Raw genomic sequence first — 27186 nt, forward strand, 5'->3', positions numbered from 1 at the left:
TCTTCCCAACCCAGGCAATTCTTTACCATCTGAGCTACCAGGAAGCCCCAATATACTTGATAAGTAACTGAATATTCAGAGCTTCCCATTTCCATTAGAATGTTAGCCTCTGTAACTCCTTAATATAAACCTCCTCAAATGACTGCAATACCAACTTGCCCAGGTGAGCTACAACTGAATCACTTTAATGCTTTTGAATTTTGTAATTTGGCCATTTAAAAACTAAGAGAAGAGTAAATGAAATAAAACTCATGCTACTCTTGTACTTAAAGAATGCTAAATGCTTTCCCCTACTCCTCTGTCCAAAGACCCTCCTTGCAGTCACAAATAGAACTGTCACTAGGATCACACTGTAAAAATTAATCAAAGAAAGAGCTTTTTTAATATGCTTTTTAAAAAACAGTAATAGAGGTTCAGGTTAAACCAATCCCCTATTAAAAGAAAAATAAACAGTAAGGGCTGTAACTCAGAAGAGCTAACTTCATCTTATTTGTGTGTGTATTAGTTACTCACTTGTGTCCAACTCTTTGTGACCCCACAGACCATAGCCCACCAGGTTTCTCTGTCCATGGAATTCTCCAGACAAGAATACTGGAGTGGATTGCCATTCCCTTCTCCAGAGGAGCTTCCCATCTTTAGATGTCTACAAATTTTTTAAATCATACTCATTTTGAAAGAAAAGTATTCTTACCAACTAATCTTAGTTTTGAGAAGGAATTATATAAAATTCCATCCTACGTGATTTCATAAATAAATCCTTCAACAGGTCTAATTTTTCCTAAATTTTAAGTTTCTGAAATCTCTCCAAAAAGGCTATTTTGAATAAAGCAAGTTACACATTCTCAGAGGTTAATGAAATACTCATGATAGTGAACTTTCACCAGAATTTTCTCAAATATTAGATCAATATCACACCAACAGCACACTATCGTTGAAAGAATTCTTTAACATTAATCATAAGTTCTCTATGTATGTAAAAGAGTAACACAGTGGTTTCAAAATTATTCCTAACATGATGCAATGCCTACAACCAATTTCAATCATGGATAAAAATTAAAAGCATCCTAGAATGTTCAACATGTGGATCCTCTTCAGGAGTCTTTTGCCATGATCAAACACACTAAAAAATCTTTACCTGAAAATTAAAGCATTAATTGCTACACTATTTTTCTCAAGCTACAATGAATACAAAGGTCAGATTTCCTACTGGCAGGGGTATATATAATCTCCATGGTGCTAAGTGGCAGAAACAGCACCTCAGAAATCTAAGAAAACATTTGAATTACACAAAATTCATATTTTCCTTGTACAAATTAGCAGCTGATAAGTTACTCAAAAACTGAGAATTATGATTGGAAAAAGTCTTGAAAATGAATACTTTCTTTTATTTACTTACATTGTAATCCAATGTGTATCATAACTGCTCCCAAACTGCTGAAAGGTACCAAAGAGTTTTGGAAGAAGACGAAGTGAAATTACTACTGATCTGAAATAACAAAAACAGATATTTATAGAAAAAAATAATTTTAACTACTATCAGTAATTCTAGCTCTTAACAGAAATTCAGTTATTTAAAATCAAACACAAAAAGAATTAATGAATTTTACAGATGCTTCTATGCAAACATTAGAGTTTTTTCTCTAAAGTATCAGCTTATTATCCACTGTGGCAAGAAATCTAAGTTTTAAAAAATTCAATCCAAAACTTTTAAAGTAAAATATACTATATAAATATCTGAGTATAAAAGAAAAGTGAAGCGCTTTTAAATATAAAAATTTTTAATGGAAGTTTTCTTTTAACAGTCATAGGTGTTTCTCAGGATTTAATCAAGGAAAACAAGCAGCAGCAGGTTGAGTCAATTATCTAGAGCAGGGCTTCTCAAAGTTTAGTCTTAAAGTGCCAACTCTGATCCAGTAGGTCTGGGGTAGGTTCAGGATTGCATTTCTAATAAGCTCACAAGTGATACTCAAACTGCTGGTTTGTGGACCACAAACAATAAATATAGAGAACACTTTTCAAACTACATAAATTATCACTTTCCCCCTATCTCTCACTTAATATAAACTGTATCTAAACTGACAATCACTGCATTATGAGCAATGTTAATAACAGAAGCACACCATAAACCTCAAGAAGCCTTGAGGTTTGGCTCCTTAAGGAGCCAAAAGGCAACATGAAATCACTCAAAGACCTCAAGAAGATCTGAGTATGTCTATCTTCTGGAAGAAAAGGGGGACAGGGAACACACTGATATACAAATCCCAGAATTCCTAGTAGGCAAGAAGGCTGCTTCCATGAGCCCTGAAAGAAGCACAACAAACTCTAATATTTTATTTTTAAGCTTAGGAGCAGTATTGCTTCATGAAAGAATTATTTTTTTTTTAATTTGGCACCCTACTAACAAATATGGAGTACAATAAGTCCTCAAAAATGCCTACTCTTTTCGAGAGGAGTACCAGGAATATTAGTATACAAGGCTACACTTCTAAATAGGAGGAAAATCATGGCAAACGCCAAGCAGGAGAAACTGCAAAATTTCATCTTTCTAAATAAAATCCAAAGTACTTAAATTTGATTACAAAGCCACATGTGATCTGTCCCCATTTCTTCTATCAGTGTAACCTCTTTTCCTTCCCATCCTCCTTGAGCTATTCCATCAGCACACACAAGCACATTCCTGCTTCAGGGGCTTTGCTATTGCCTATGCTTGGAATGCTCTTTACCTAAATATCTACTTGAAGGACTCCTTCCCCCACTGTATTAAGGTTCCCTCAGTATCAACAGAAACAATGACACTGACAACTCAATAATTAAATAACACCTTCCCACTGCTCCACGAACCTCTTTATTGACTCCTTTACAATTTTTATTCATCATCATCACCTAATGAATATTCCTTTATTTAATGCTACCACTAGAATATGCTCTATGTGAGCAGACTGTCTTATTCATTAAAAATTCCCGCATATGTGCGTGCTGAGTATATATTTCCTCAAACAACAAACAACAAACCAGCAAAGAACTTAAAAGCAAGATTTTCAAGTAAGGAAGAAGAACAACAATGTACAATGTTATATTACAGTTCTGAAGTACAAAGAAGAAAATATTACCAGAAGACAGCATGCTAAGAGAACGTCAGAAGATCAAAACGACATTAGTATGTAAGAATATACAGTGGACTTCCCCAGTGGTCCAAGAGTTAAGACTGGGCTTCCACTGCAGGGACACAGATTCAATCTCTGGATGGAGAAGGTCCCCATGTCTCAAGGTATGGCCAATAATAATAAGCATACAGTGAAGAAATAAAGACAGTAAATGCCTGGTATCTAGTAAGTGCAAAGTAAAGATTCTTTAAATATTTAAAAACACTTAAACGTTTAGTATATTTTTAAATATTAAAATTTTTAATATTCTTCAGCAAGTTGCACAGTAGTGGTGCTTAGGAAGATAGACCATAGAGGATCAGGAGAAATCAGTTTCAATTTTAGATTATTTATCTAAAATCTTCTGTCAAAATTTCAGAAACATTAGAAGAGTTTTTCCCAAAAATTAAGACATAAAAAACTAGAATGTATACATATACATTATTTGACTTTATAAGCACAAAATCAGTAAGATAACACAATGAAAAAAGGACACAGGAAAATTTCACCTAAAATCACAGAAGCAAATTCCAAAATTATTTGCCTACTGTAATTTCAAATTTTAAAATATACAGACAGACACACTAGATATACCATAGCTCATTAAAGCAAGTCTTATACTGTGCAACAGTTGTATATTTTCTGAAAATCTTATTTCCTCTTTTGCATTCAATGCTGTTAAGAGTCTAAATTGTTTAAATTTACTTTCCAAGTTTTCTACAATGAACATGATTTCATTTTATAAAATGTAGAAGCAAGCACATGATGCTTGACATTAGAGAACAGGATGCCAGGCTCTGAGCGGGTAACAGTGGAAGATAATTAACTTACTTGGTGATAACAGTAATTTATATTTCAATGTTAATGGAAACTTCGCAAGAACAGATGTATCAACTTGTTCCAATTAAAATCATATCATGCTGTACAGCAGAAACTACACAACACTGTGCATCAACCACACTCCAATAAAACTTTTCTAAATTTTTTAAAAATGTTATAGCATTTCTCCTGGAAGAACTGTTACCTTATCAACTTTTTTGCCCAAATAGTTTTCATTGCTGATATGCTTACAAAAAACAGAAATTATATTCATACTTATATTTCACAAATTCTCCCAAGAGTGAAAATTTTAAATATGAAAACATACAACCCTGGGCAACAACAGATTTAAGATAAAAAGGAACAACAGTCCTGAATAACAAGATACAGTTAGCTTTCCATAGCCACAGGTTCCTTATCTGGGGATACAGAGAGCTGACTGTCCTACACTACTGTCTATGAAGGACCTGAGCCCTTGTAGATTTGGGTATCTGCAGAGGAATCCAGGAACCAGTGCCCCACAGATACCCAGGGACTACTGCGCTAAGTTTAGAATCAGGAAAAATGCTATCATCTTAAAACTGCTCTGGTTTTTTGCTTAATTCCAAGTTTTTGTTGTAACCAGAAGCTTATTACTAAACAACAGTGTGGTATGACTCTAAGAATTACCCACGCTTAGGAGAATGAACCGGAGAAGACAATGGCACCCCATTCCAGTACTCTTGCCCGCAGTCCATGAGGTCGCGAAGAGTCGGACACAACTAAGCAACTTCACTTTCACTTTTCACTTTCCTGCATTGGAGAAGGAAATGGCAACCCACTCCAGTGTTCTTGCCTGGACAATCCCAGGGACGGCGGAGCCTGGTGGGCTGCCATTTATGGGGTCGCACAGTCGGACACAACTGAAGCGACTTAGCAGTAGCAGGAGAATGAACACATTTGCTGGTGGGCTTCACAATTAAAAAAGTCACATTTGGATGGTTTCCCTAGACTCCATATTTGAAGAAGACTGGTGTGTTCTACAAAATGCTATTCAGTCATTCTGAATTATAGTATATACCAACAGTTGACATGAAATGCTATTATGTAATACTGTCTTTACAGAGAGGAAACAAAACCAAAAAAAAGTACATAGTACCATCCATTTCTTAATTATATGAACCTCTAAACAAATCCCTAATATGTATAAGAATTTTCACTTATGTATTCTAAGGCAAAAAATTTCACACATGGATTAAACTACCTAGTACAAAATAGGAAAAAAAAAAAAAAAAAAAGCACAAAATGGACAGGTTCCCAGAGTCTCAAATCAATTCTTGCTAAGTAGCACAGATTCTGATTCTGTGCTAGGTAGCACAGAATGTGAACACCTGTCTTCTAATACACATAAAACATCAAAGGGGCTGATTACAACTCAACCCTTACTTCCACCCTACTCACTGGACAGCAGTCTTATCTCACTGACCCAAAGTAACAAATTCTAAGCTGGAAAGTCATGGACTTTTCATTGTGGGAGTTACTGTCCACCTCATGCTCTCATTTTATGACAACATTCTGCAAACCAGTCTACTCTGTGTTTCTGTGTATAACTTTAAACTTCCTGCGCCACGGAAATGTCATTATACAGCTCATAAAACAACCTGCCTAAGACTAAAAGTGCATATGTCACATGCTGCATGTTTTAAAGCGTTTATGGTGGGTTCCATATAAATGGCAGAATTATGGACAATTTATGGAAGACTTTTTCTTTTTCAGATCTCTAAGCCCCCTTAGAAGTAATAAGGAAAAACTGCTGTTCAAAAGAAAGCTAAGTTCATTCTGTAAAATAAACTGTAATATGATCATAGAAAAGCAAAAAAAAAAAAAAAATTGCTGAAAGGTCTATAAACCACAGCAAGTGAGGAACTAGAAAGAAAATCAAAATGAGCACAAAGAAAATTTAAAAAAAATAAAACCTCTGTAAAGTATGTAAAAAATTGACATTATCAAGAAGTAGACATCTGTGGGGATTTGGGGGTAACATGTCAGAAAATGGTGTATGAGTAGGTTGCCGTGGTCCATCTGTTTCAACATAAGGAAGAGCTTTCCTATTAACACCCTTTCTCAACACTCCTTTCCTACAGAGATGACAAACACAGGGGGCTAGGCTTGGAGAAAGTATTCTTGTGTTTAGGACTTCTTAGACTCTGATGTCACTACTGACATTTCACACAATTCTCCTTTGTGAAACGCTGTCCTCTGTATTGAAGGATGTTTAGTAGTACCCCTGGCTCAAAGTAACATCTCCAATTCAACTCATCAATGTATCAACCAAAGATATCTCCAAGTATTGATACTGCCAAGGAAGAATCACTCCAGTTAAAAACCACTGATTCATCAGGAAACTGAAACTAATAATGGTTTTCTAAAAAGATGTTCAAAACTGATTTTTAATTTGCATAACTTTAGTAAGTTCAGTTGGTGTACACTGGATATGTTGTATATATCCAGGCTAAAAAATGCTACTATGCTCTAAGCATTGGTATATATGATACATTAATACTAAGACTAGAATAATAAATACAACAACCCTCTAAGGAGTAAATTCTGAGGGCAAATTTAACATCAATATAATAGTTATATTTACTATATTTTCCATACACCATTAAGTAACTATAACTGGGGTATAGGATTGCCTCCAACAAATGAAAATGCATATCTTTTCAAGTTATTTGGGACTGAACAAATTAAAGCTTACTAAAAATTCAAGTTGGAAATTTTCCATACAGTTTTATACAGTTTTCCTACTGTCTCTGTTAAGATACCCTTGGAGAAATAAGTGCTCATTATGGAAAAACTGGAAAATAGAAAAGCATAAAGAAGAAAAAAAAATAACTGAATCCTCCTAGAAGTAACTACTCTACAGCCTCACATATTGCTTATTATCTTTTTATTAAAAACAAATGGGCCTATGAGTATATGCCCATATTAATATACAACTTTTGAAAATGTATGACTCAAAGGCTACATAATATTTCCTCTTTCACATAGCTTTTTATATTTAAGTGTAACATTCATGTAAAAACATGTATAAAATTAAGTGACAATTCAAAATGAGGAGGTGAACATACGTATGTAATATGTACCCACATTAAGAAAGAAATCCTCACCAGCATCCCAGAAGACTTGGGAAGAGCCCCCTTTCTAGTCACTGACAACCCAAGAGTAACCATTATCCCAACTATTAAATAGGTTTCTTGTTTTTAAACTCTACATAACGAGAGTGATAGAAATAAGCCTTTTTATTACGGCTTCTTTCACTCAACATTATGATTGTGAGATTCAACCACACTATTCCTTGCAGTTGTAGTTCTTTCATTGCTACTGTTATAAACATTTTATTTAACAAACAGTCCACAATTTAATTTTTCCTTCTTATTCTGTTTTTGGCATGTGGACAGCAGTACAAAGAACAGTTATTTTGAATAATGTTTTTATGAACATCCTTGAATATGTCTTTTGGTGACCATCTGGATGTATTATTGTAAGCCACATACTTTGCAGTGAACTGCTGGGCCATACAATATGCAGATGCACATATGGGGAATAAAAATTGATACAACTTAAAAAAAATGTTCAGTAGCTTCAGGAAGACTATTAAAAGACAATTAACATTTTAAAATTAACTTCTGTAATACGTATATAAATTATGAAATATCATCCAGCCATTAAAAGCGTTCCTTTTAAATACATGTTGAATGAGGCAACTGATCCACCGCTGCTGCTGCTGCTGCTAAGCCGTTTCAGTCGTGTCCGACTCTGTGCAACCCCGTGGACTGCAGCCTACCAGGCTTCTCCGTCCATGGGATTCTCCAGGCAACAGTACTGGAGTGGGGTGCCATTTCCTTCTCCAATGCATGAAAGCGGAAAGTCAAAGTGAAGTCTCTCAGTCATCTCCGACTCTTCGCGACCCCATGGACTGCAGCCTACCAGGCTCCTCCATCCATGGGATTTTCCAGGCAACAGTACTGGAGTGGGATGCCATTGCCTTCTCCAACTGATCCACTAACAGGGACCTATTAGTAGTTTCTTACACCTGCATGAATAAGCAATTTTTCTACTGTGATTGTTCAAATTATAGACCTTTAAAGACCAAAAGTAGAAAATAAAATATTGAACATATTTTTTCTAATTCAATTAGGTCAAAAAATATTTTTTTACATAGTTAAATATTCAATAAAATTAGACATTTATATTGAGCCTGAGCGGAGGTAAAATGAAAATGTTAATATGTTCAATTAATAACTGAATTCACTATGAAAGAGAATGAAACAATATTACCAAAGCAGTATAAGACAAGGGAAACTGGAAACTGTATCAATAAGCAGAACTGAAAATCAAGAAATTTGTAATAATTTGAGCCCCAATAAAAAGTATACATATATACAGCAGAAGTCAAACCAGATAAAAAATACTAATCTAATTCTCTATGCACTACAGAAGTCAAAAAATCCACTCAGAAGGAAGAAAAATGCCATTATCAAAATGTATGTATTTCAGCTTAGTTGTTTACTTATCATATTTAGCTTCCTTTATATATAATAGCGCAAGAATATTTAACTTCAATCTGAAAATAATCACCATCATTCCCAGAATCAAGGAGACAGTATTATTATTCCCTTATTTCTGTTAGAGGGGATCTAATCAAGAGTGCCAAAAAGTGTTGAAATAACCAAGACCAAGTGATAACATATGAACACTGTGGGGGGAAAGAGTTTAATACAAAAACCACGATTACTTAAAAAAAAATTTTTAAGGCTAATAATGGTATATTAATTATGAATGATTACCATGTAAAAAACTGTCAATTCCTATTTACCTGTTGTTTCCTAAATTTTCAAGGCAACCTTCGATGAATCTCATTCGAATCTGTCTATCTGTAAACCAACATACTAAGGAACAGAGAAGTTTCTCTGCTTCATTTATTAATCCTTCAGAAAGATTAACCTACAAAAAGAATGTACATACATTAAGTTACTAACACTGATTGCATTCTGCTGTAATTTTGTAGTCTTTTGGCTTTATTAAATAACTTACTGCATCGTCATCCTGGACTATATCCCACAACAAAGTGTTTCCTTTCTTGCAAACGTTATCCAAATTAATGTCTGTCACAGCATTACTGCTGAATTGATGTTTATGAACTGCAGGTCCTGAGGGGCAAAATATACCACACTATAGAGGAATGCAGCTGACTGAAATTGTAAAGTGAATTACAGCATTCATAAAAATAACAAATTCAAAGTGAAGTATAATGATAAATCTTTTATTACATCACAAGACAAAAACAAGATTATTACAATAGTTGCTTTATAAGTGAGAGAATAGTATTGTTTAGTTTGATACTACTAAAGTGAAGAGTTTTCATAATCTCTTCACTATTTCATAGCCTCTGCTCTATTAAGTATTATTATTTAATGTTTTCCTCATGTCAAAAGAACTGTATACAAATACCTGAAACCCAAATTAAACATAAAAATTACTGTTGATGGCTCAGATGGTAAAGAGTCTGCCTGCAATACAGGAGAGGGTTTGATCCCTAGGTCAGAAAGATCCCCTGGAGAAGGGTATGGCTACCCATACCATACCATAGGCTGACTGGCTATAGTCCACAGGTTGCAGAGTTAGACATGACTAAGCAACTAACACTAACTGAATTAACTATATAGCCATGGGACATAACTCTGTTAAGTGTCTTATATCTAAACACTTTTTTGAATTGAGAAAGTGAAAGTGAAAGTTAAGTCGCACAGTCATGTCCGACTCTTTGCGACCCCATGGACTGCAGCATACCCGGTTCCTCCGTCCATGGGATTTTCCAGGAAGAATACTGAGGTGGGCTGCCATTTCTTTCTCCAAGAGATCTTCCCAACCCAGGTATTGAACCTGGCTCTTCCGCATTGTAGGCAGACAATTTATTCAAAACATTCAATTAAATTCAAAAATTCTAGTAAATAATTCTCCCTAGCTCTGTTATATTAAGCAGAATTGCTTCTTTTTTAGCAGCTTTACATGAAATTTTCCTCTTAAACTGTACACGTACATTGATTTCATAAAATGAGAATTATGCAACCACCACTAGAATAGGGTTTTAGAACACTTTTACCACCTTAAAACATTCCCTCATACCTAATTAATTATATTTAATCCCTGAGCCCATTCCCAAGCCCTAGTCTATTTTTCTACTCCCACAAATTAGCATTTTCTAGAAATTTCATATAAGTGAAATTATACAATATGCATGTACAGTCTTATGTCTGACTTTGCTCACTTAGCAGAATGTTTTTAGAGGTTTGTCCACGTTGAAGTACCTATCAGTAGTGTGGTCTTTTTAATTACAGAACAATAGTCCATCATATGAAAATATTATTTTGTTTATATATCTACCAATTAATGAAAATTTGAAGTTTCCAATTTTTGTCTAATATGAACAGTGCTACCATAACACTGATGCAACCGGTCTTTGTACAGACGAAGCCCCAGTACTTTGGCCACCTCATGCGAAGAGTTGACTCATTGGAAAAGACTCTGATGCTGCGAGGGGATTGGGGGCAGGAGGAGAAGGGGACGACAGAGGATGAGATGGCTGGATGGCATCACTGACTCGATGGACGTGAGTCTGGGTGAACTCCGGGAGTTGGTGATGGACAGGGAGGCCTGGCGTGCTGCGATTCATGGGGTCACAAAGAGTTGGACACGACTGAGCGACTGAACTGAACTGATGCTTTTTTTTCTTTTGGGTAAATATTTAGAATTGTGGGATCATAAGGTAAACACACAAATACGTGAACGTTCAAAATTTGAAGAAACTGTCAAATTGTTTTCCAAAGCAGTTGTAGCACCAGTTACTGTTCCTCCAAATTCTCCCCAATACATAGCTATGGTCCTTCTTTTTAATTTTAGCCATTCTCATAGGTATGCAGTAGGATCTGTTTTTTATTTGAATTTCTCTAATGACTAATGATGCTAAGCATCTTTTCATGTGCTTATTAAGCTATTTGTGTACCTACTATGGTGAAATAAATCAACTCCCAATTTTTAATTAGGTTGTCTTACTACTGAGTTGTAAGGTAAAAGTTCTTATATGGTCTGGATACAAGCCATAGATACATGATTTGCAAGTATTCTCCCAGTCTGCAGTTTGACTTTTTTTAAGTTTGGGTTTTTTTTTTTTGGTTTGTCTGTTCTGGTATCTGCTTTTTAAAATTAATTTTATTAAAATACAATGTAAATATAAAATCAGATACAGAACACTTCTATCTCCCCCAAAAGTTCTCTTCTGTCCCTTTACAATCAGTCCCCACCACCAACCACTGAGTAGACATCAACCACCGCAAATCACTTTAAGAAATTTTAGAAGTGCATATAAATAATATATAGTATGTACTCTTCTGTCTAGCTTTATTCACTTAGAATGTTTTTTACATTCATCTATGGTGTTGAATGTATCAGTAGCTGTTTCCTTTTTGTTCCACTGTGTGAATATACGACAATTTGTTTATCTACCAGTTAATTCCAGTTGAGGTTCATAAATGAACCAGTTAACATTCATGTACAACTCTTTTTGTGGACATGTTTTCATTTATCTTGGGTAAAATATGTAGAATAGGAATTCCAGCGTCACATGGTAAGTACAAATTTAGCTTTGTAAGAAACTGATAAAACAGTACTCTAAACTGGCTGTACTATTTTATGCTCCTTGACAGCACTGTATGAGACTGTAGTTGCTCTCCATCTTTAGCGTCATTTGATAGCATTAAGTCCTTAATTTTTTACCCATCCCAAGTGAATAGAAGTATCTCACTGTGGTTTTAATTTGCATTTCCCAGATGACTATCGATATTGAGTATCTTTTCATGTATTTACTGACCATTTCTATATCTTCATTTATGTATTAACAAAATTAACTACTCACATCTTTCACCCATTTTTAAATTGTTTGTCTTTCTGTGTTGGAATAATTCTTTATAATAGAAGAAGAATGGCAAAAAATTTAATAAATATGGTATCTAATTCAATTGAGCTCAATCTTAACCCATTCATTTCTCAACAACCACAATAACAAAACAACAAAAATGTCAGAACAGGGAATTCCCTAGCTGTCCAGTGGTTAGGACTCTGTACTCTCACTGCTGAGAGCCCAGGTTTGGTCCCTGGATGGGTAACGGAGATCCTGCAGGCTATGAGGCATGCCTCCACATCCCCTATCCTCCAAAATCCTGAAGTAACCTTATCTAGATCCTATGCTAGTAACATCTGAAATCAGAAGTTGTTTCCAAGATTCACAAATTGCATCTCTAAGTCTAATCACAGCAGTAACAGCATATACCTAATCTATCAGGTTGTACTTAATCATTTATTGGCATCCCAAAACCTATTTCCTAGGCTAGCAAATGGTGGTGGTGTGTAACCAAGCAAGAGGTTGAATACTGACCTTGACATTGCCAATTCTGTAACTGTTTTCCCTCCTAACTTCTCCCTTTCTTCCTTCACTTTCTTCTATTCTTAAACATCCTCTAATCTCCATTCATTCAAGTTTGGTCGTGTCCTATCACTTTTTTTAAGATTAATTTTAAAGTGATTAGAACATCATTTTTTGAACATTTTTATCACCCCAGACGAAAGAAACACCTTACCCTTTATCAGTCACCCCTCCTCTTGTTTCCCCCAATTACCCCTAGCCACAGGGAACCACTATTCATATATCTTAGTTATTTGATATAAATGGAACCATACAATATGAAATTCTGTGTAATCACCTACTTTTAAGTCTTAAGCTTCCAGAATATAAAATCTAATATAGCCATAGTGAAAGTGAAGTTGCTCAGTCATGTCCGACTCTTTGCGACCCCATGGACTGTAGCCTACCAGGTTCCTCTATCCATGGGCTTTTCCAGGCAAGAATACTGGAGTGGATTGCTATTTCCTTCTCCAGGAGATATTCCCGACCCAGGGACTGAACCCGGGTCTCCTGCATTATAGGCACACAGTTTTACCATCTGAGCCACCAGGGAAGCTCAATATAGCCATACATTTTCTCAAATACAAAGCTATAATTTTGCATATTATTTTTTAATTTCCTTTCCTTATTAAATATCTCTTGGTGGAACTCTAGCCTTCATATTCATGATGGACCATTCATAATAATTTCATTTCTTTGTTAAAAAAAACTGTAATATGAAAGTTATTTGGTAAAAACAATGAAGTATAAAAACATTAACTGTTGATCTCTTTTAACAATATGTTACATTCACTTTAAATAAAGGAATACATTTTACTTAATACAGAACCTTACCTTGACTAAGATGTTCATGGTAAATAGACGCTAAATTGGGAAGATGTTGTTGGAGATGAGATGTTAGCTCTGCATGTGAATTAATCTGAACTAGCTCCTCTTCACACCCAGATTCTTCACCATCAAAATCAGCCATATTTTTTTCTGATTTTGCACTGACCTGGGAGCTACTACAACTGACATCATCTGCACTGAGCATATCATCAACCATATGACTGTAACACAGAGAAGAGCAGCACAAAGTTAGCAATTACAATTCAAACACACATTGTGATTCACAAAAAATCTCTCTCAAAACATCTGGCACAAGTTACAACATACTCAAGAATGAAGCTACATTTTGTTTGTTAACACTATGGGATACTGACAAGCCTTACAAAATATAAAAGCCCACAAGTCAGCACTATGTATTAACTTTACATTATATCCACATATATGGTCGATCAACACTTCACTAAAACAACTTCAAAGGGAATAATTTTAGAGAAAAATCAGTAAAACTTACTGTTAGAATTATTCTATAAACTCAGATCTTAAAGTGAAACCTCAAATTTTATTTTGTTCAGCCACTGCAGAATCAAATGACTACCAGGAAAAAAAAATTTCAATTTAAAGATGCAATCCAGATTTGGTTGGTATTAACTGGGGGACTTTCACAAGTGGTTACCATACACAGAGAATATGGAAATGAGTAACATAAAAAATTAAATCATTAGGTCTTTTCAGGTGAGGGCTGGTGTGAACACTAAAAGAAATTTATAATGTGCCAAACTGAATATGCTGCTACCCACATTGGTTTTATGAACTAACTGCTTTGTCTTCAGTATGTCCTGGGAAGAATTATGAACGTGCATTTCTGTAATGTCAGACCATAACCAGTGGTTTTCAATCAGAAGGCCAAGGGGGCATCCAGGAAATGTCTAGAAACAATTTCTGGTAATTACAATATAGGAGATACCTCTAGTATACAGGGACACAGGCTAAGGATGCTGCTAAACATCCATGCTACAATGCACAGGAGAGCATTCACACTGCCGTAAATCCAAAACACAGAACTACGTGGCCCAAACCATCAACCCTGTCAAGACTAAGAAACGTTATCAGGGCTCCCCTGGTGGCTAAGTGGTAAGGATTTACCTACCCATGCAGGGGACATGGGTTCAATCTCTGCTTCAGGAAGATCCCACATTCCATGGAGCAACTAAACCCATGTACCACAACAATTGAGCCTGTGCTCCAGGCCAGGAGCTGCAACTCCTGAGCCCACATGCCACAACTACTGAAGCCAGCAGGCCCTAGAGCCTGTCCTCCACAATACAGAGAAACCACTGCAATGAGAAGCCTGCACACCACAACTAAGCCTCACTTCTCCCCAACCCTAACCCTAATTAGGGTTAGGGAGAAAGTCTGCATAAATATATAAATAAAATAAAAAACAAACATTACCATATACTCATATGGAATAAAGATAAGAACCAAAAAGCAAAGGAAATAAAGTAGGAACATGTATGGATATGTAATTCTCCCAAACAACCATCTTAAATTCTGAAAGGCCTGGCGAACAGTCAGGTCTAAGAAAAAGTCTGATCAAGCACTCATCCCTATTTCATCATTAACTCAAATATTACTACTTATAATGACAATAATAACAAATAGTAGCTAATATTTATTAAGCTCTGATTATATGCCAATCATATCAGCCCATGAAATGCTCACAATAAAGCCCAAGAGACAGGTATTATTGTTTCTATTGTATACACAAGAAAATGATGTTGAAAGAACAATTGAGTACTCTGCCTAATACTGTAACACTACTGACAGAATCACTATTAAACACAATGGGTATATTTCACAGATGATCAAAAAGCTTTATGCTGAGGCTTTAACTTTACTGATATCCTAAAAATGGAATGTGCATAAAATTCCCCTTTCCATGATCATATTTTAATGGAAGTATCCCACAAGCAATTTTCTATCTACTTTTAGGCAAGTTTAACAAGGAGTTGAAGATCTAAATCTGTACTTCCTATACAACAGTCACTAGCCATCTGTGGCCCTTGCACATGGAAAAAGTGGCTGGTCTAAACAGAATATGTGAGCAGTAGTAAATATGCACAGATTATTGAAAATTTAGCATTACAAAAAAAGAATGTTTGTTAATAATTTTACACTGATGACGTGGATATTACTGCTTTAAATAAAATTTATAATTAAAAATCAATCTTCTCTGTTTTATCTTGCTTTTTTATATGTGCCCATTAGAAAGTTAAAAATTGGGACTTTCCTGGCAGTCCAGTGGTTAAGACTCCATGCTTCCACCACAGGGGATCACAGGTCCGATCCCTGATTGGGAAACTAAGATCCCTCAAGCTGCACAATGCAGCCATAAATCAATAAGGAAAGAAAATTAAAAATTACATATCTGAAACATGCATTTGTAGCTTACATTATATTCCTATTGGACAACACGGATCTAGAATTTATCACAACTGAATAAATGGAGGCTACAATTAACTCCCTGAAGAAAACGTAAGCTGTTTTATTTTTAGGTAGACTTACCCATCATGGTGGTGGTGGTGGTGGTGGTGGTGGTGGTGGTGATGCTGTGGACCTATAAACTGCCGACAATTAAATAATTCATTCCCAATAGCCTCCCCAAGAAAGTCCCCAGTGCGTGTAATACAAGATTCCTGAGATGCTTGTGCTATATGAGCAGCATTCATTTCCCCCGAAATATCATGTTCTGGGTCTTCAGAGTGTGAACAGGCATCTAGCATTCGTATTCTATTATCTACCGATGGCAATGACTCAGTATTAAAAACCAGGTCCTTTCCTGTTCCATTGTTTGTCCCACTTCTTTCTGATGGGCCTTGGGAATCCCCTAAGCAAATGCCTGCTTGACTTTCTAACTTCCTGTTCCGAAGATCCGTACCACAACTGCTTTTAGGAGGATTATGACCATGATCATCATCTTCATCTTCTTCTTTCAGGGCTTCAATATCTGCAATGTCTTCTGACTGTAACTCACTGCCAGGGCTCCCTGCTGACTGGCTTGCATGGCTAGAATTCACCTCATTGCTAGATCCATCACTATGTCCACTGCTGCTACCAGGACCACTACTTCCATCTTCACCACTGTTGGCAGTTTCATCAGAACTTCCCTGCATGGATTCCTACATTTAGAAATGAAGACTTAAATAAATATTTAACCCAGTAAGAAATGACATTAACACACTATACTTTCTAAAAAGACTGCCACATATTTCCTTGAACAATATAAAATGGAATTAAAAACTCAAAGAGAAGTAAAGAATTTAAATGATACTAACAAGATAGGAGAGGTCTTAACAGGGCTCAAGTTTATATTCCCAGTTCAAAGGATAAACATGGCACAAACCCAAATAACTCTTTAAAGGGGGAGGAAAAAAGGGTTTTCATACCTCTGTATCTGAAAGTCGCTGTTGCACATGTTTGGTTCTATTAATAAGTTGCTCATCCATTTCAATGTCACTGCCTCCACTTTGATGGGTATCACTGTTATCACTGCTTTGAGGACTGGCTGCAGGTGACCCTATATTAAAATGATGGGTTTTTTTTTTTTACTCTTACTTGTATTAATATGGATCTATCAGAATGTCATAATCCTTTGATTCTCTGACATACCAAAGCTTCATGCCAAGTAGCCAAAAATATAATCTGGAAATATGTTAACACTTGCCAATTACTTCTAAAGAGAATATACATGATTTCAATTAGAAGTCAAGACACTAATGATTTAAACAAAAAGGGTAAGACTGATAACTAGTAAGGATTTACATCTCCTGCACAAAATGAACTGATACACACATATAAAATCAATTAACTCTAGATGATCATCAAAATAAAACTATAAGTCATCTTGCCATACATTTCTAAGACTCAACTTACAAGGTGATGGTGCAGCTCTTCTGAGCTCTTCTTCCTCTGAAGGAAAAGGAAAAACAGGACGGAGATACTCTAAGTGACTGAATTTCTTTGGGACATGTATCAGTTGTTCTTATTACATAAACAACAAGATATAGGTAGGGAAACCTGTAATAATATAAGACCCCACCACTTGCCACAGTAGCTGTGGGAGCCTGCATAGAAAAGCCTAAGGAAAGAGTAGTATATGATGTCAGGAGACCAAAAAGAGGGGTAATGTTGGTAAAGTTTTAGAAAACCCTAGAAAGCTATACGTGTAAAAGCACACACAAAACACCTAAAATGACAGAAAAGTGTGAAGTAGAAAACATGAAAAGATAAATGTATCATTATGTTCTACTCTCAAAACTACATCTAAAACAAAACATGTTGACTGTTTTCTAACTTAAATTTCTAGAGATTTTATGAAACTTTTTTTTTTAAGGGAAAAATATCAATGAAACAAGATCCAATAACTACTTAAACTTCATTGCCATTACTTGAACAGTATACCAAAAGCATGAGCTCACTCCAATTTATTAACCTTTTCACAACACCAACAGCTCTCATTTCAAAATTGAGATTAAACTTAAACTAATTTGCAGAAACTACTTCACATCTGAGTTAAAAACTAGGGACAACTCACTTCAAATTACATAATACTTTACGAACCTTTCTTATTTCCAATGGGAAGATTAGTGTTTAATAAAGATGCAAAAGAACTCTGTTTAGATAGCTGGGCCTTAGCTGCTAGCGCATTATTCCATAGTGCTTTGATTAACATCGATGCCAAGTACAATGTCTTAAAAAAAAAAGGAGAAGTTGAAATTAGAGGTTTTAGGAAATATTGTAACAAATTTAATACGCTTTTGCTTAAATGAAATACCAACAGTAATAAACTACAAGTTAAATCATGTGAATAACAAATAAATTTTCACTTAAAAAACTTAACAAAAAAAAAATTTCATTATGTTTTGAATCAATTACCTGTTCGGTATGAACACTTGGCTCAAGAGCCGAAACCAGATTAAGAAGATGTCTAAGTGGTACTGGATCCAAATTCTTGATGAGTGAAGGAAATAAGTCATGTATGTATCGACTACAGTGTTTCAACTAGAAAATAAAAGTAGTGACAATAGTCAAATATAATTATACTGCATAAATAAATAAGCTGATAGCAAAAAAGTTATGTAAGTTTAAAAGTGAAGAAAGTGGCTGGTATGCTAATATGTTCAATACTAGCAAAGTATTAATTACCAAATTAACAAATGTAAGTTACAGTACATAAAACTGTGAAAATAAAATTACACTTTACCACAACTTCACCTTATCCAAGAAATCACAAGCACAACTTTTTAACCTCAAGAGGGAAGCCCACAATAAGTGATTTGTAAGTTCCAAGTATAAAAAGAATTCCAATTTAGGAATGTATCACTAATATACAAACAAACAGCAAATTAAAATGCAGGAAATAAAAAACAAAATAAATTACAATTAGGAGAGAAAACCAAATAAATATTATTTTTTAAGTTTACAGTGGGCCCTTGAACAACACAGGTTTGAACTGTGTGGTTATACAAGGTTGGTTTGTTCCCCACTAATAATGATATGTTCCACAGATACAGAACTGTGGATACTGTGGAAGGTTGACTGTAAAATTATACATGGACTTTTGACTGTGCAGAGGGCTGACACCTCTAATCCCCATGATGATCAAAGATCAACTGGATTATATTTCTTATATTAAGTGGTTATAAAGTATTTATATAACATGTTCATTTTTAAAAGAGAGTCAAAACAGAAGCCCCTTTACAATCAAAGACTACATAATATAAGCTAGGAAAGTCTACTTTGTTACACTAAACAGAATTAGGTAAATATGAGGGAAAATATAATTTTCAAAAAGATATGACTACTAAATATTACAATGTCAGTAAAACAAGCATGTTTTATAGCTACAAGGCTGTTAACTGCTAAATCAAGATATGCAACAAATATGACTAGGCCAGAAATACTCAATTTCAGGACTCCAAAAGTAAAACATATTCTATTATCTTCAATACATTAAAAATTTATTAGAAAATATAGATCCTTCTATTCTAAACACTGACTTTCATATTTTTTCAGGTGTAAATCATGTACCTTTTCTATACTGCATCATCTTATCAGGGTAAATATACACAACCTAATGTTTGAAACAGAGGTAAAATAAAATAACTCTGGAAAAATTCCTCTATGGTGAGGTAACTTTTAATAAACTACTCTATTTACTTCAATCTACTATTTGATTCAACAGTGTTTACTTACACAATTGCTATACTTTAAGACCAAAACATCATTAGATTTTGAGAAGTGAATCATCAGTTATAAGTCTGCCCATTTTACAGATTTTACCTAAGAATATTAGTTTTAATATATTAACATTCTAATTAAGACTGTACTAACAGTTTATACTTGCTTTATGTCAACAAGTAGCTGTTAGATTTATACCATTCCTAATTAAAATGTGATTTAAAACATTCTATGCAATAAACATGATTTGTGACAACTTAAATGATTAATAAAATGGGATTTTCATAATAAATATAATTTTGATTATTTTTAAATAATAAAGACCCTTAAAAGATAATTACATAATCCTGTAGCGGAGGCAAAAGACACATAAGGCTCTTTACAAGATACACATTATGAAAACACATCCAAAAAGTGAGGAGAAAATTTTAAGATTGACAGCTTTAATTACTGGTAAAAACAGCAGTGTGGAGTTGGTTCACAGACTCTTCACTAGTTATTGAAAAGAAAAGAGAGGAAAAGGATGTCAGGGAAGATGGTAGGGCAGAAAGTGCCAGGAATCCATCTCCGTACCTAAAAAGCAACAGCACTACAGAAACTGTATGAGGTAACAATTCCGAAACTCTGGAGTTGCCAATCTGAACTCTTACGTTCCCAAAGGAAAACTTGGCTGGTAAACTGTTGTTAATGCTGGCCATTTTCAGCCTTCAGAGTGATAGAAGCTACCCATTTCCCAGTCCTTGACGCTATGCCAAGAAGCTGTGGGGACAGCAATGTGACGCTGGTAGAGTTTGTTGGAGCCATGGGTGGGCAATAATGATCTTGTGCTCCAAATAATAAACTTCTGTGTTCTGAACTTGGATCACTACATCGGATGGCTTGAGGTGTAGGCAGGCAGGTTAACTGCCACTGTTTCAACCCAAATAAGGTGAAGTGTCTACTGGAAGAATTAAAGAAGTCACACCAGGATGTCTTTTTTTTCTTTTTGATGCTCAACAAAGAATGAATGTATAGAAAAATTTAGAAAGATACTACACATTGTAAGGGAAAGACACAGGCTCAGGAAAAAACATGAAAAGTCCATAAAGTTTCACATTAGATTGATCTTTAGCCCAAAAACAATCAGAAAAGAACAAACTCTGAAAAAGGAAGAGAATCTTTTTTCCAATTTACCATATTGTAGACTTCACACTGTTTACAACCAAAAAAAAAAAAGAAAACCAACACAAAATATAAAAAGAAACAGGAAAAGATGGCACATTCAAATAAATAAATCAACACAAAAGTACCATCATTCATAGAATGCAAACCCAAAGAAATTACTAGACAAAAGATCTTGAAACATCTTAATGTTAAAAGAGTTAAAGGAAAAGGGTGAAGACAGGAAAATATTGCCTGAACAAAATGAGAATATCATTAAAGACATAAATCATAAAAAGGAGCCAAAAGAGAAATGCTAAAAAGTAAAGTAATGGAAATAAAAAATATACTACAGAACCTCAAAAGCAGATCTGACAAGCAGAACAATAAACAAACTTGAAAATAGGACAACTGAAATTACTGAGTCTAAGGAATAGAAAGAAAAAGAATGAAGAAGATTGAACAGAGTCTAAGGGTCCTGTGGAACACCATCCAATCTACCAATATAATCGTTGTAGAAATCTCACAGAAAAAAAAAAAAAGTACACAACGTATATTTAAGACTAATAGCAAAAAGCTCCTCAACTTGAGGAAAGACACAAGTTCACAAATTCAAAATTTCAAACAAATTCCTAATAAGAGCTGAGTTACCCCAAGACATATTATAATCAAACTGCTAAAAGCCAAAGACAATAGAATAATCATGAAAGCAAGAAAAGGAAATGCTGACATTCCACTGCACAGAAGGAAATTTATTAAATGTAAACTTTAAAAGATGAAACGAGTCGCCAGTCCAGGTTCAATGCACAATACTGGATGCTTGGGGCTGGTGCACTGGGACCACCCAGAGGGATGGTACAGGGAGGGAGGAGGGAGGAGGGTTCAGGATGGGGAACACATGTACACCTGTAGCGGATTCATGTTGATATATGGCAAAACCAATACAATATTGTAAAGTTAAAAAATAAAAAAAAAAAAGATCTCCTTATCAACAACCTAACTTTACCACTTAGAAACTAGAAAAATAATGAACTAAACCCAAAACTAAAAGAAGGAAAATAACAAAGGTGAGGACACAGATAATAAAATACAGATTAGGAAAACAATTTTTAAAAATTAATAAAACCAGAACTTCCCTGTGGTCCAGTGGTTAAGAATCTGTCTTCCAATGCAGGGGACACAGGTTCAATCCCTGGTCAGGGAACTAGATCCTGCAGGCTCACGTGCAGCCAAACAAATAATTTTTTTTTTTAATTAACAAAACCAAGAGCTAGTTCTTCTAAACAAGTAATAAGCTTTTTGCTAAACTAAAAATAATTTTTAAAAATAGAAAGAGGAGAAATGTAAATAGCTAAAATCAGAATGTGGTATATTGCTACCAAACTTGAAGGTTAAAAAAAATTTTTTTAAGAAAATACCATGGACACTGTATGCCAAAAATTGCTTACAAGTTACCTCAACTGACTCAAGAAGAAATGAAAAATGTCTCTTTAACAACAGAATGAGTCAGTAATCAATCTCCCAAAGTACAGTTTAAAATACATGGTTTAACTTGAATTCTACCAAACATTTAAAGAAAAATTATCACCAATCCTTCTCAAACCCTTCCCCCAAACTGAAGACAATCAACTTCTTTACTCATTCTATGAGACTAGCACTAACCCAATACCAAACTTTCCTAAGAACAGAAAGTAACAGAGCAGTATCTCTTTTAATGATACAACAAGTCCTTCACAAAATACCAGCAAGTCAAATACAACCTCATAGTAAAAAAATTTTTACCAGGACCAAATGAGATTTACTTCAGGAATACAAGAATAGTTCAAAAAGAAAATTAATTACTGTAATACAACATATTAACAGAAAGAAGGAAAAAAGCCATAAAATCTCAACTGACACAGAAAAAGCATCTGACAAAAATCCAACACCCTCTCAAGATAAAAACTCTCAGCACTTTTAAGAAGCTGCTGCTAAGTCACTTCAGTCGTGTCCGACTCTGTGCAACCCCATATACGGCAGCCCACCAGGCTCCCCCGTCCCTGGGATTCTCCAGGCAAGAACACTGGAGTGGGCTGCCATTGCCTTCTCCCACTTTTAAGAAGAAAAACTCCTGAACATGATAAAGGTGATTTATAAATCCCACAACTAACATCACAGCCAGTACCCAACGACTGAAAAAAATTTCCCTTAGGATCAGGAACAAGACAGTGATGCTCACATTCACCATAGCCACTCAACGGTACATAGAAATTCTAGCCACAGATATCAGACCACAAAAATAAATAAATCAATTAAAAAATGAAAATACATTGGAAAGGACTTGTAAAACTATTCATAATGACATGATTTTATAGAGAGAGAAAGCAAGTAGCACTAAAAGCAGATGCACAAAATTACACACTACAATGTACTGAGTATAAGCTCAACAAGCAGAATTCAGCTATTTCTATGTAACAGTAATCTATTTTACATATGCAAACTGTGGAAAATTTCTTAAAGAGATGGAATACCAGACCACCTGACCTGCCTCTTGAGAAATCTGTATGCAGGTCAGGAAGCAACAGTTAGAACTGGACATGGAACAACAGACTGGTTCCAAACAGGAAAAGGAGTACATCAAGGCTGTATATTGTCACCCTGCCTATTTAACTTATATGCAGAGTACATCATGAGAAACGCTGAGCTTGAGGAAGCACAAGCTGGAATCAAATTGCCGGAAGAAATATCAATAACCTCAGATATGCAGATGACACCACCCTTATGGCAGAAAGTGAAGAAGAACTAAAAAGCCTCTTGATCAAAGTGAGAGAGGAGAGTGAAAAAGTTGGCTTAAAGCTCAACATTCAGAAAACGAAGATCATGGCATCTGGTCCCATCACTTCATGGTAAACAGATAGGGAAGCAATGGAAACCATGACAAGATTTTATTTTCTTGGGCTCCAAAATCACTGCAGATGGTGACTGCAGCCATGAAATTAAAAGACGCTTACTCCTTGGAAGAAAAGTTATGACCAACCTAGACAGCATATTAAAAAGCAGAGACATTAGTTTGCCAACAAAGGTCTGTCTAGTCTTTTATAGACTTTTTCCAGTAGTCATGTATGGATGGAAGAGTTGGACCATTAAGAAAGCTGAGCCCCGAAGAATTGATATTTTTGAACTGTGGTGTTGGAGAAGACTCTTGAGAGTCCCTTGGACTGCAAGGACATCCAACCAACCCATCCTAAAGGAAATCAGTTCTGAATATTCCTTGGAAGGACTATTGCTGAAGCTGAAACTCCAATACTTTGGCCACCTGAAGCAAAGAACTGACTCATTTGAAAAGACCCTGATGCTGGGAAAGATTGAAGGCGGAAGGAGAAGGGGACAACAAAGGATGAGATGATTGGATGGCATCACCGATTCGATGGACATGAGTTTAAGTAAACTTTGGGAGTTTGTGATGGACAAGGAGGCCTGGGAGCTACAGTCCATGGGGTCGCAAAGAGTCGGACACAACTGAGTGACTGAACTGAACTGAAGTGATAACATGATGAACCCTAAAAAGCTGTATTTAGTAAAATAAGCCGCCACAGACAAATACTGTATGATTCTACCAAAATGAGGTACCTAGAATAGTCAAATTCATAAAGATATAATGTAGAAGAAAAGAAATCAAAAGTTCCCTGAGAGATGGGAAGAAGGAACGGAGAGTTATTGTTTAGTATGTACAGAGTCTTCATTGGATGTGATGTCAAAGTTTTGTATACAGGTAGCTGCTGCTGCTAAGTCACTTCAGTCGTGTCTGACTCTGTGTGACCCCACAGACGGCAGCCCACCAGGCTCCCCCGTCCCTGGGATTCTCCAGGCAAGAACACTGGAGTGGGTTGCCATTTCCTTCTCCAATGCATGAAAGTGAAAAGTGAAAGTGAAGTCGCTCAGTCGTGTCCGACTCTAGCGACCCCATGGACTGCAGCCTACCAGACTCCTCCATCCATGGGATTTTCTAGGCAAAAGTACTGGAGTGGGGTGCCATTGCCTTCTCCATGTATACAGGTAAGTGATGGTTAAAAAACATTTTGAGTGTATTCAATGCCACTGAATCATACATTTACAAATGGCTGAAGTGGTAAATTAATGGTTTGTTATGCTGAACATATTTGTACCACAATAAAAAAAAGTTTAAATAAAATACTGTTGAAGGCCATCAACCAAAAATTCAAAACAAGTTAAAAAGGGGAAAAAAAAAAAAAAAAAAAAAACCCTCTGGGACTTCCCTGATGGTCCAGTGGCTAAAACTTTGCACTCCCAATGCAGGGATCCCAGGTTCGATCCCTGGTCAGGGAACTAGATCCCACATGCCACAACTAAGAGTTTGCATGCTGTAACTAAAAAAGATCCCACATACTGCAGCAAGATCAAAATGCCTCAACTAAGACACAGTGCAGTCAAATGAATAAAAAAATTTTGAAAAAAAAAAAAGAAAAACCCTCATGGGGTTAATGAACACCTACAAAACAACATGAGAGAAATTCTGCCAACAAAGAATGATGGGATATATAGTAGATACTCTTTTCTGTTTAATATTAAAAATAAAAGTTGTTCAGAAAACAAAGGACTACTCTTCAAATATACTACACTGTTCTTACTGAAAGCTAGAGTGGCTCTTTATATGATATTCGATCAAATGCTTCAAGTACAGAGATCAGACATCTCAAATATGTGGAAACCGAGAATAAAATACCCACAATTTTCTCTTCAGAGATGTTAGAGAAAATAATCGAGAGGACATTACTGCCAGTTGACTTTTGAGCTGAAACTGAGCAAAGAGAGGTACCTCACTTCCTCCCTTGTCACTTCCTCCCCTGTCATTGGAATATACACTCTGCCTGCCTGCCACTCCTTAAGTAGGAACTACTCCAAGGTTATAGTAATTGTGTCTAAACCCAGTTAAGGCCTCACTTACAACTTCTAAGATTTGGCACGTGAGTGCCGAGATCTACTCATCTTGCAGCCACTGAAGACAAGCCTCTTAAACTTCCCTTGCTTTTAAACCTGCCACCTACCAATCTAGAGTGATCTCTGCCTCTTTCATTCTCCCAGACCACTGTGTATAAAGGCCAGTTTATAAACCAACAAAGTAAAATAAAAGTCTACTCTGTGAAAGCCACAAAAATAAGCACAAATTAACTCGAATAAAGAAAAAGAAACAAGAAAAACAGGAATAAGGAAAAAGGATTTGTGGTAAATCATATACCTACATACAAAATTAATACTAAATAACTGTGGAAATTATGGTTCACTTAAAAGTTGCATAACTTGATAAAATATAAATAACATAATAAAAACTGTAAAGTGGAAAATGAGAAGAGAAAAATGATGAGAATTTCCTCATCTTCCATAAAGGAAACTCATTCATTACTGTATTTTAGAATGAAAAGAAACAAACCCACAAAGAAATGAGAACCAGAAACAGATAAAACGAGCTTCCCTGATAGCTCAGTGGTAAAGAATCTGCCTGCCAATGCAAGAGATGAGGGTTCGATCCCTGGGTTGAGAAGATCCGCTGGAGAAGGAAATGGCAACCTGCTCTAGTATTCTTGTCTGTGAAATCTCATGGACAGAGGAGCCTGGTGGGCCACAGTCCATAGGTTTGCAAAGAGTCAGACAAAACTGAGTTGCTGAGCACGAGAATCAAGGGAGAGAGAAAGCTATAGCTCAGAAAATTTGCGAGTGAGCTGCAGAGGAGATAGGTCTATCTCTGCAGTGTAACTGGAAAAATCTGAGTTATTTGAGTACCAGATTTGATAGACAGCAGGAATGAAACAAGGACATTAAATCCTGTTTTCCCATTTCCAGAAGTCTATTTAAGAGCTCTAATGGAAAAATATTTCACAACACCTGAAAGTACTAAGATCTCTTACCAGTCGTCTACCTTAAATATGAACAACACAGGAAATACCCAACAACATAAAAAAAGAATATAGTATAGACAAGAGGTTTGAATATATAGTACAAGAAGGAATCACTATTCATATAAACAGCTCCTAAAATAGGCATAAATGAACAGAATTCAAATCATAAGATGTAACACAATGACAGATACTGCAATGGCCAGATTATAACTGAAGTACAATCATAACTTCACATGCCAACAGTATGCAGAGTCTCAAAAAGCAGCAGTTTAAATGTACATACAAATATACAAGCAGAAGCTAATCAGTGTTTCTAAAATTAGTCATCATATATTCCCTTTGAGAATCAGATGAGAAGTATGAACTATTGCCCTTCAAAATGTACATAATGCACACTGAATCAGATGATATTTAAATTCTAAGACCTAAGTAATTTTACTTCTGTCACTGAGACAGGAAAATCCCCAAAAAGCTTTTAGCTGTATTTTAAGACAAAATTATTATCTAAGTTACATAAATCTATATATCAGTTCAGTTGCTCAGTCGTGTCCGACTCTTTGCGACCCCATGAATTGCAGCACGCCAGGCCTCCCTGCCCATCACCAACTCCCGGAGTTCACCC

General features: G+C 35.5%; 1 protein-coding gene and 1 non-coding gene across 7 annotated transcripts in view; one reads left to right on the forward strand and one right to left on the reverse strand.

Annotated features, from left to right (window-relative positions):
• Positions 1–27186, reverse strand: part of USP34 (ubiquitin specific peptidase 34) — a 241283-nt gene that overhangs the window by 119561 nt on the left and 94536 nt on the right. For 5 of the 6 annotated variants that reach the window (XR_009496463.1, XM_059891779.1, XM_059891777.1 and 2 more), the window contains exons 11-19: positions 18226–18351; positions 17911–18040; positions 17224–17259; positions 16737–16867; positions 15856–16469; positions 13297–13511; positions 9039–9154; positions 8821–8948; positions 1397–1486 (exon numbers count right to left, since the gene is read on the reverse strand). Coding sequence is in view for 5 of the 6 variants with exons in the window: in XM_059891779.1 (XP_059747762.1) it covers positions 1397–1486; positions 8821–8948; positions 9039–9154; positions 13297–13511; positions 15856–16469; positions 16737–16867; positions 17224–17259; positions 17911–18040; positions 18226–18351 (1586 nt within the window). In the remaining variant the exon portion in view is untranslated. The remainder of the gene's footprint in view (positions 1–1396; positions 1487–8820; positions 8949–9038; positions 9155–13296; positions 13512–15855; positions 16470–16736; positions 16868–17223; positions 17260–17910; positions 18041–18225; positions 18352–27186) is intronic. The other variant, XM_059891776.1, reaches the window with a different exon arrangement.
• TRNAG-CCC (transfer RNA glycine (anticodon CCC)) lies at positions 24924–24996 on the forward strand. Its single transcript has one exon. It is a non-coding gene; the product is annotated as a tRNA-Gly (tRNA).

This window comes from Bos taurus, chromosome 11 (genome assembly GCF_002263795.3).
Source record: "Bos taurus isolate L1 Dominette 01449 registration number 42190680 breed Hereford chromosome 11, ARS-UCD2.0, whole genome shotgun sequence".
Classification (NCBI taxonomy): domain Eukaryota; kingdom Metazoa; phylum Chordata; class Mammalia; order Artiodactyla; family Bovidae; genus Bos; species Bos taurus.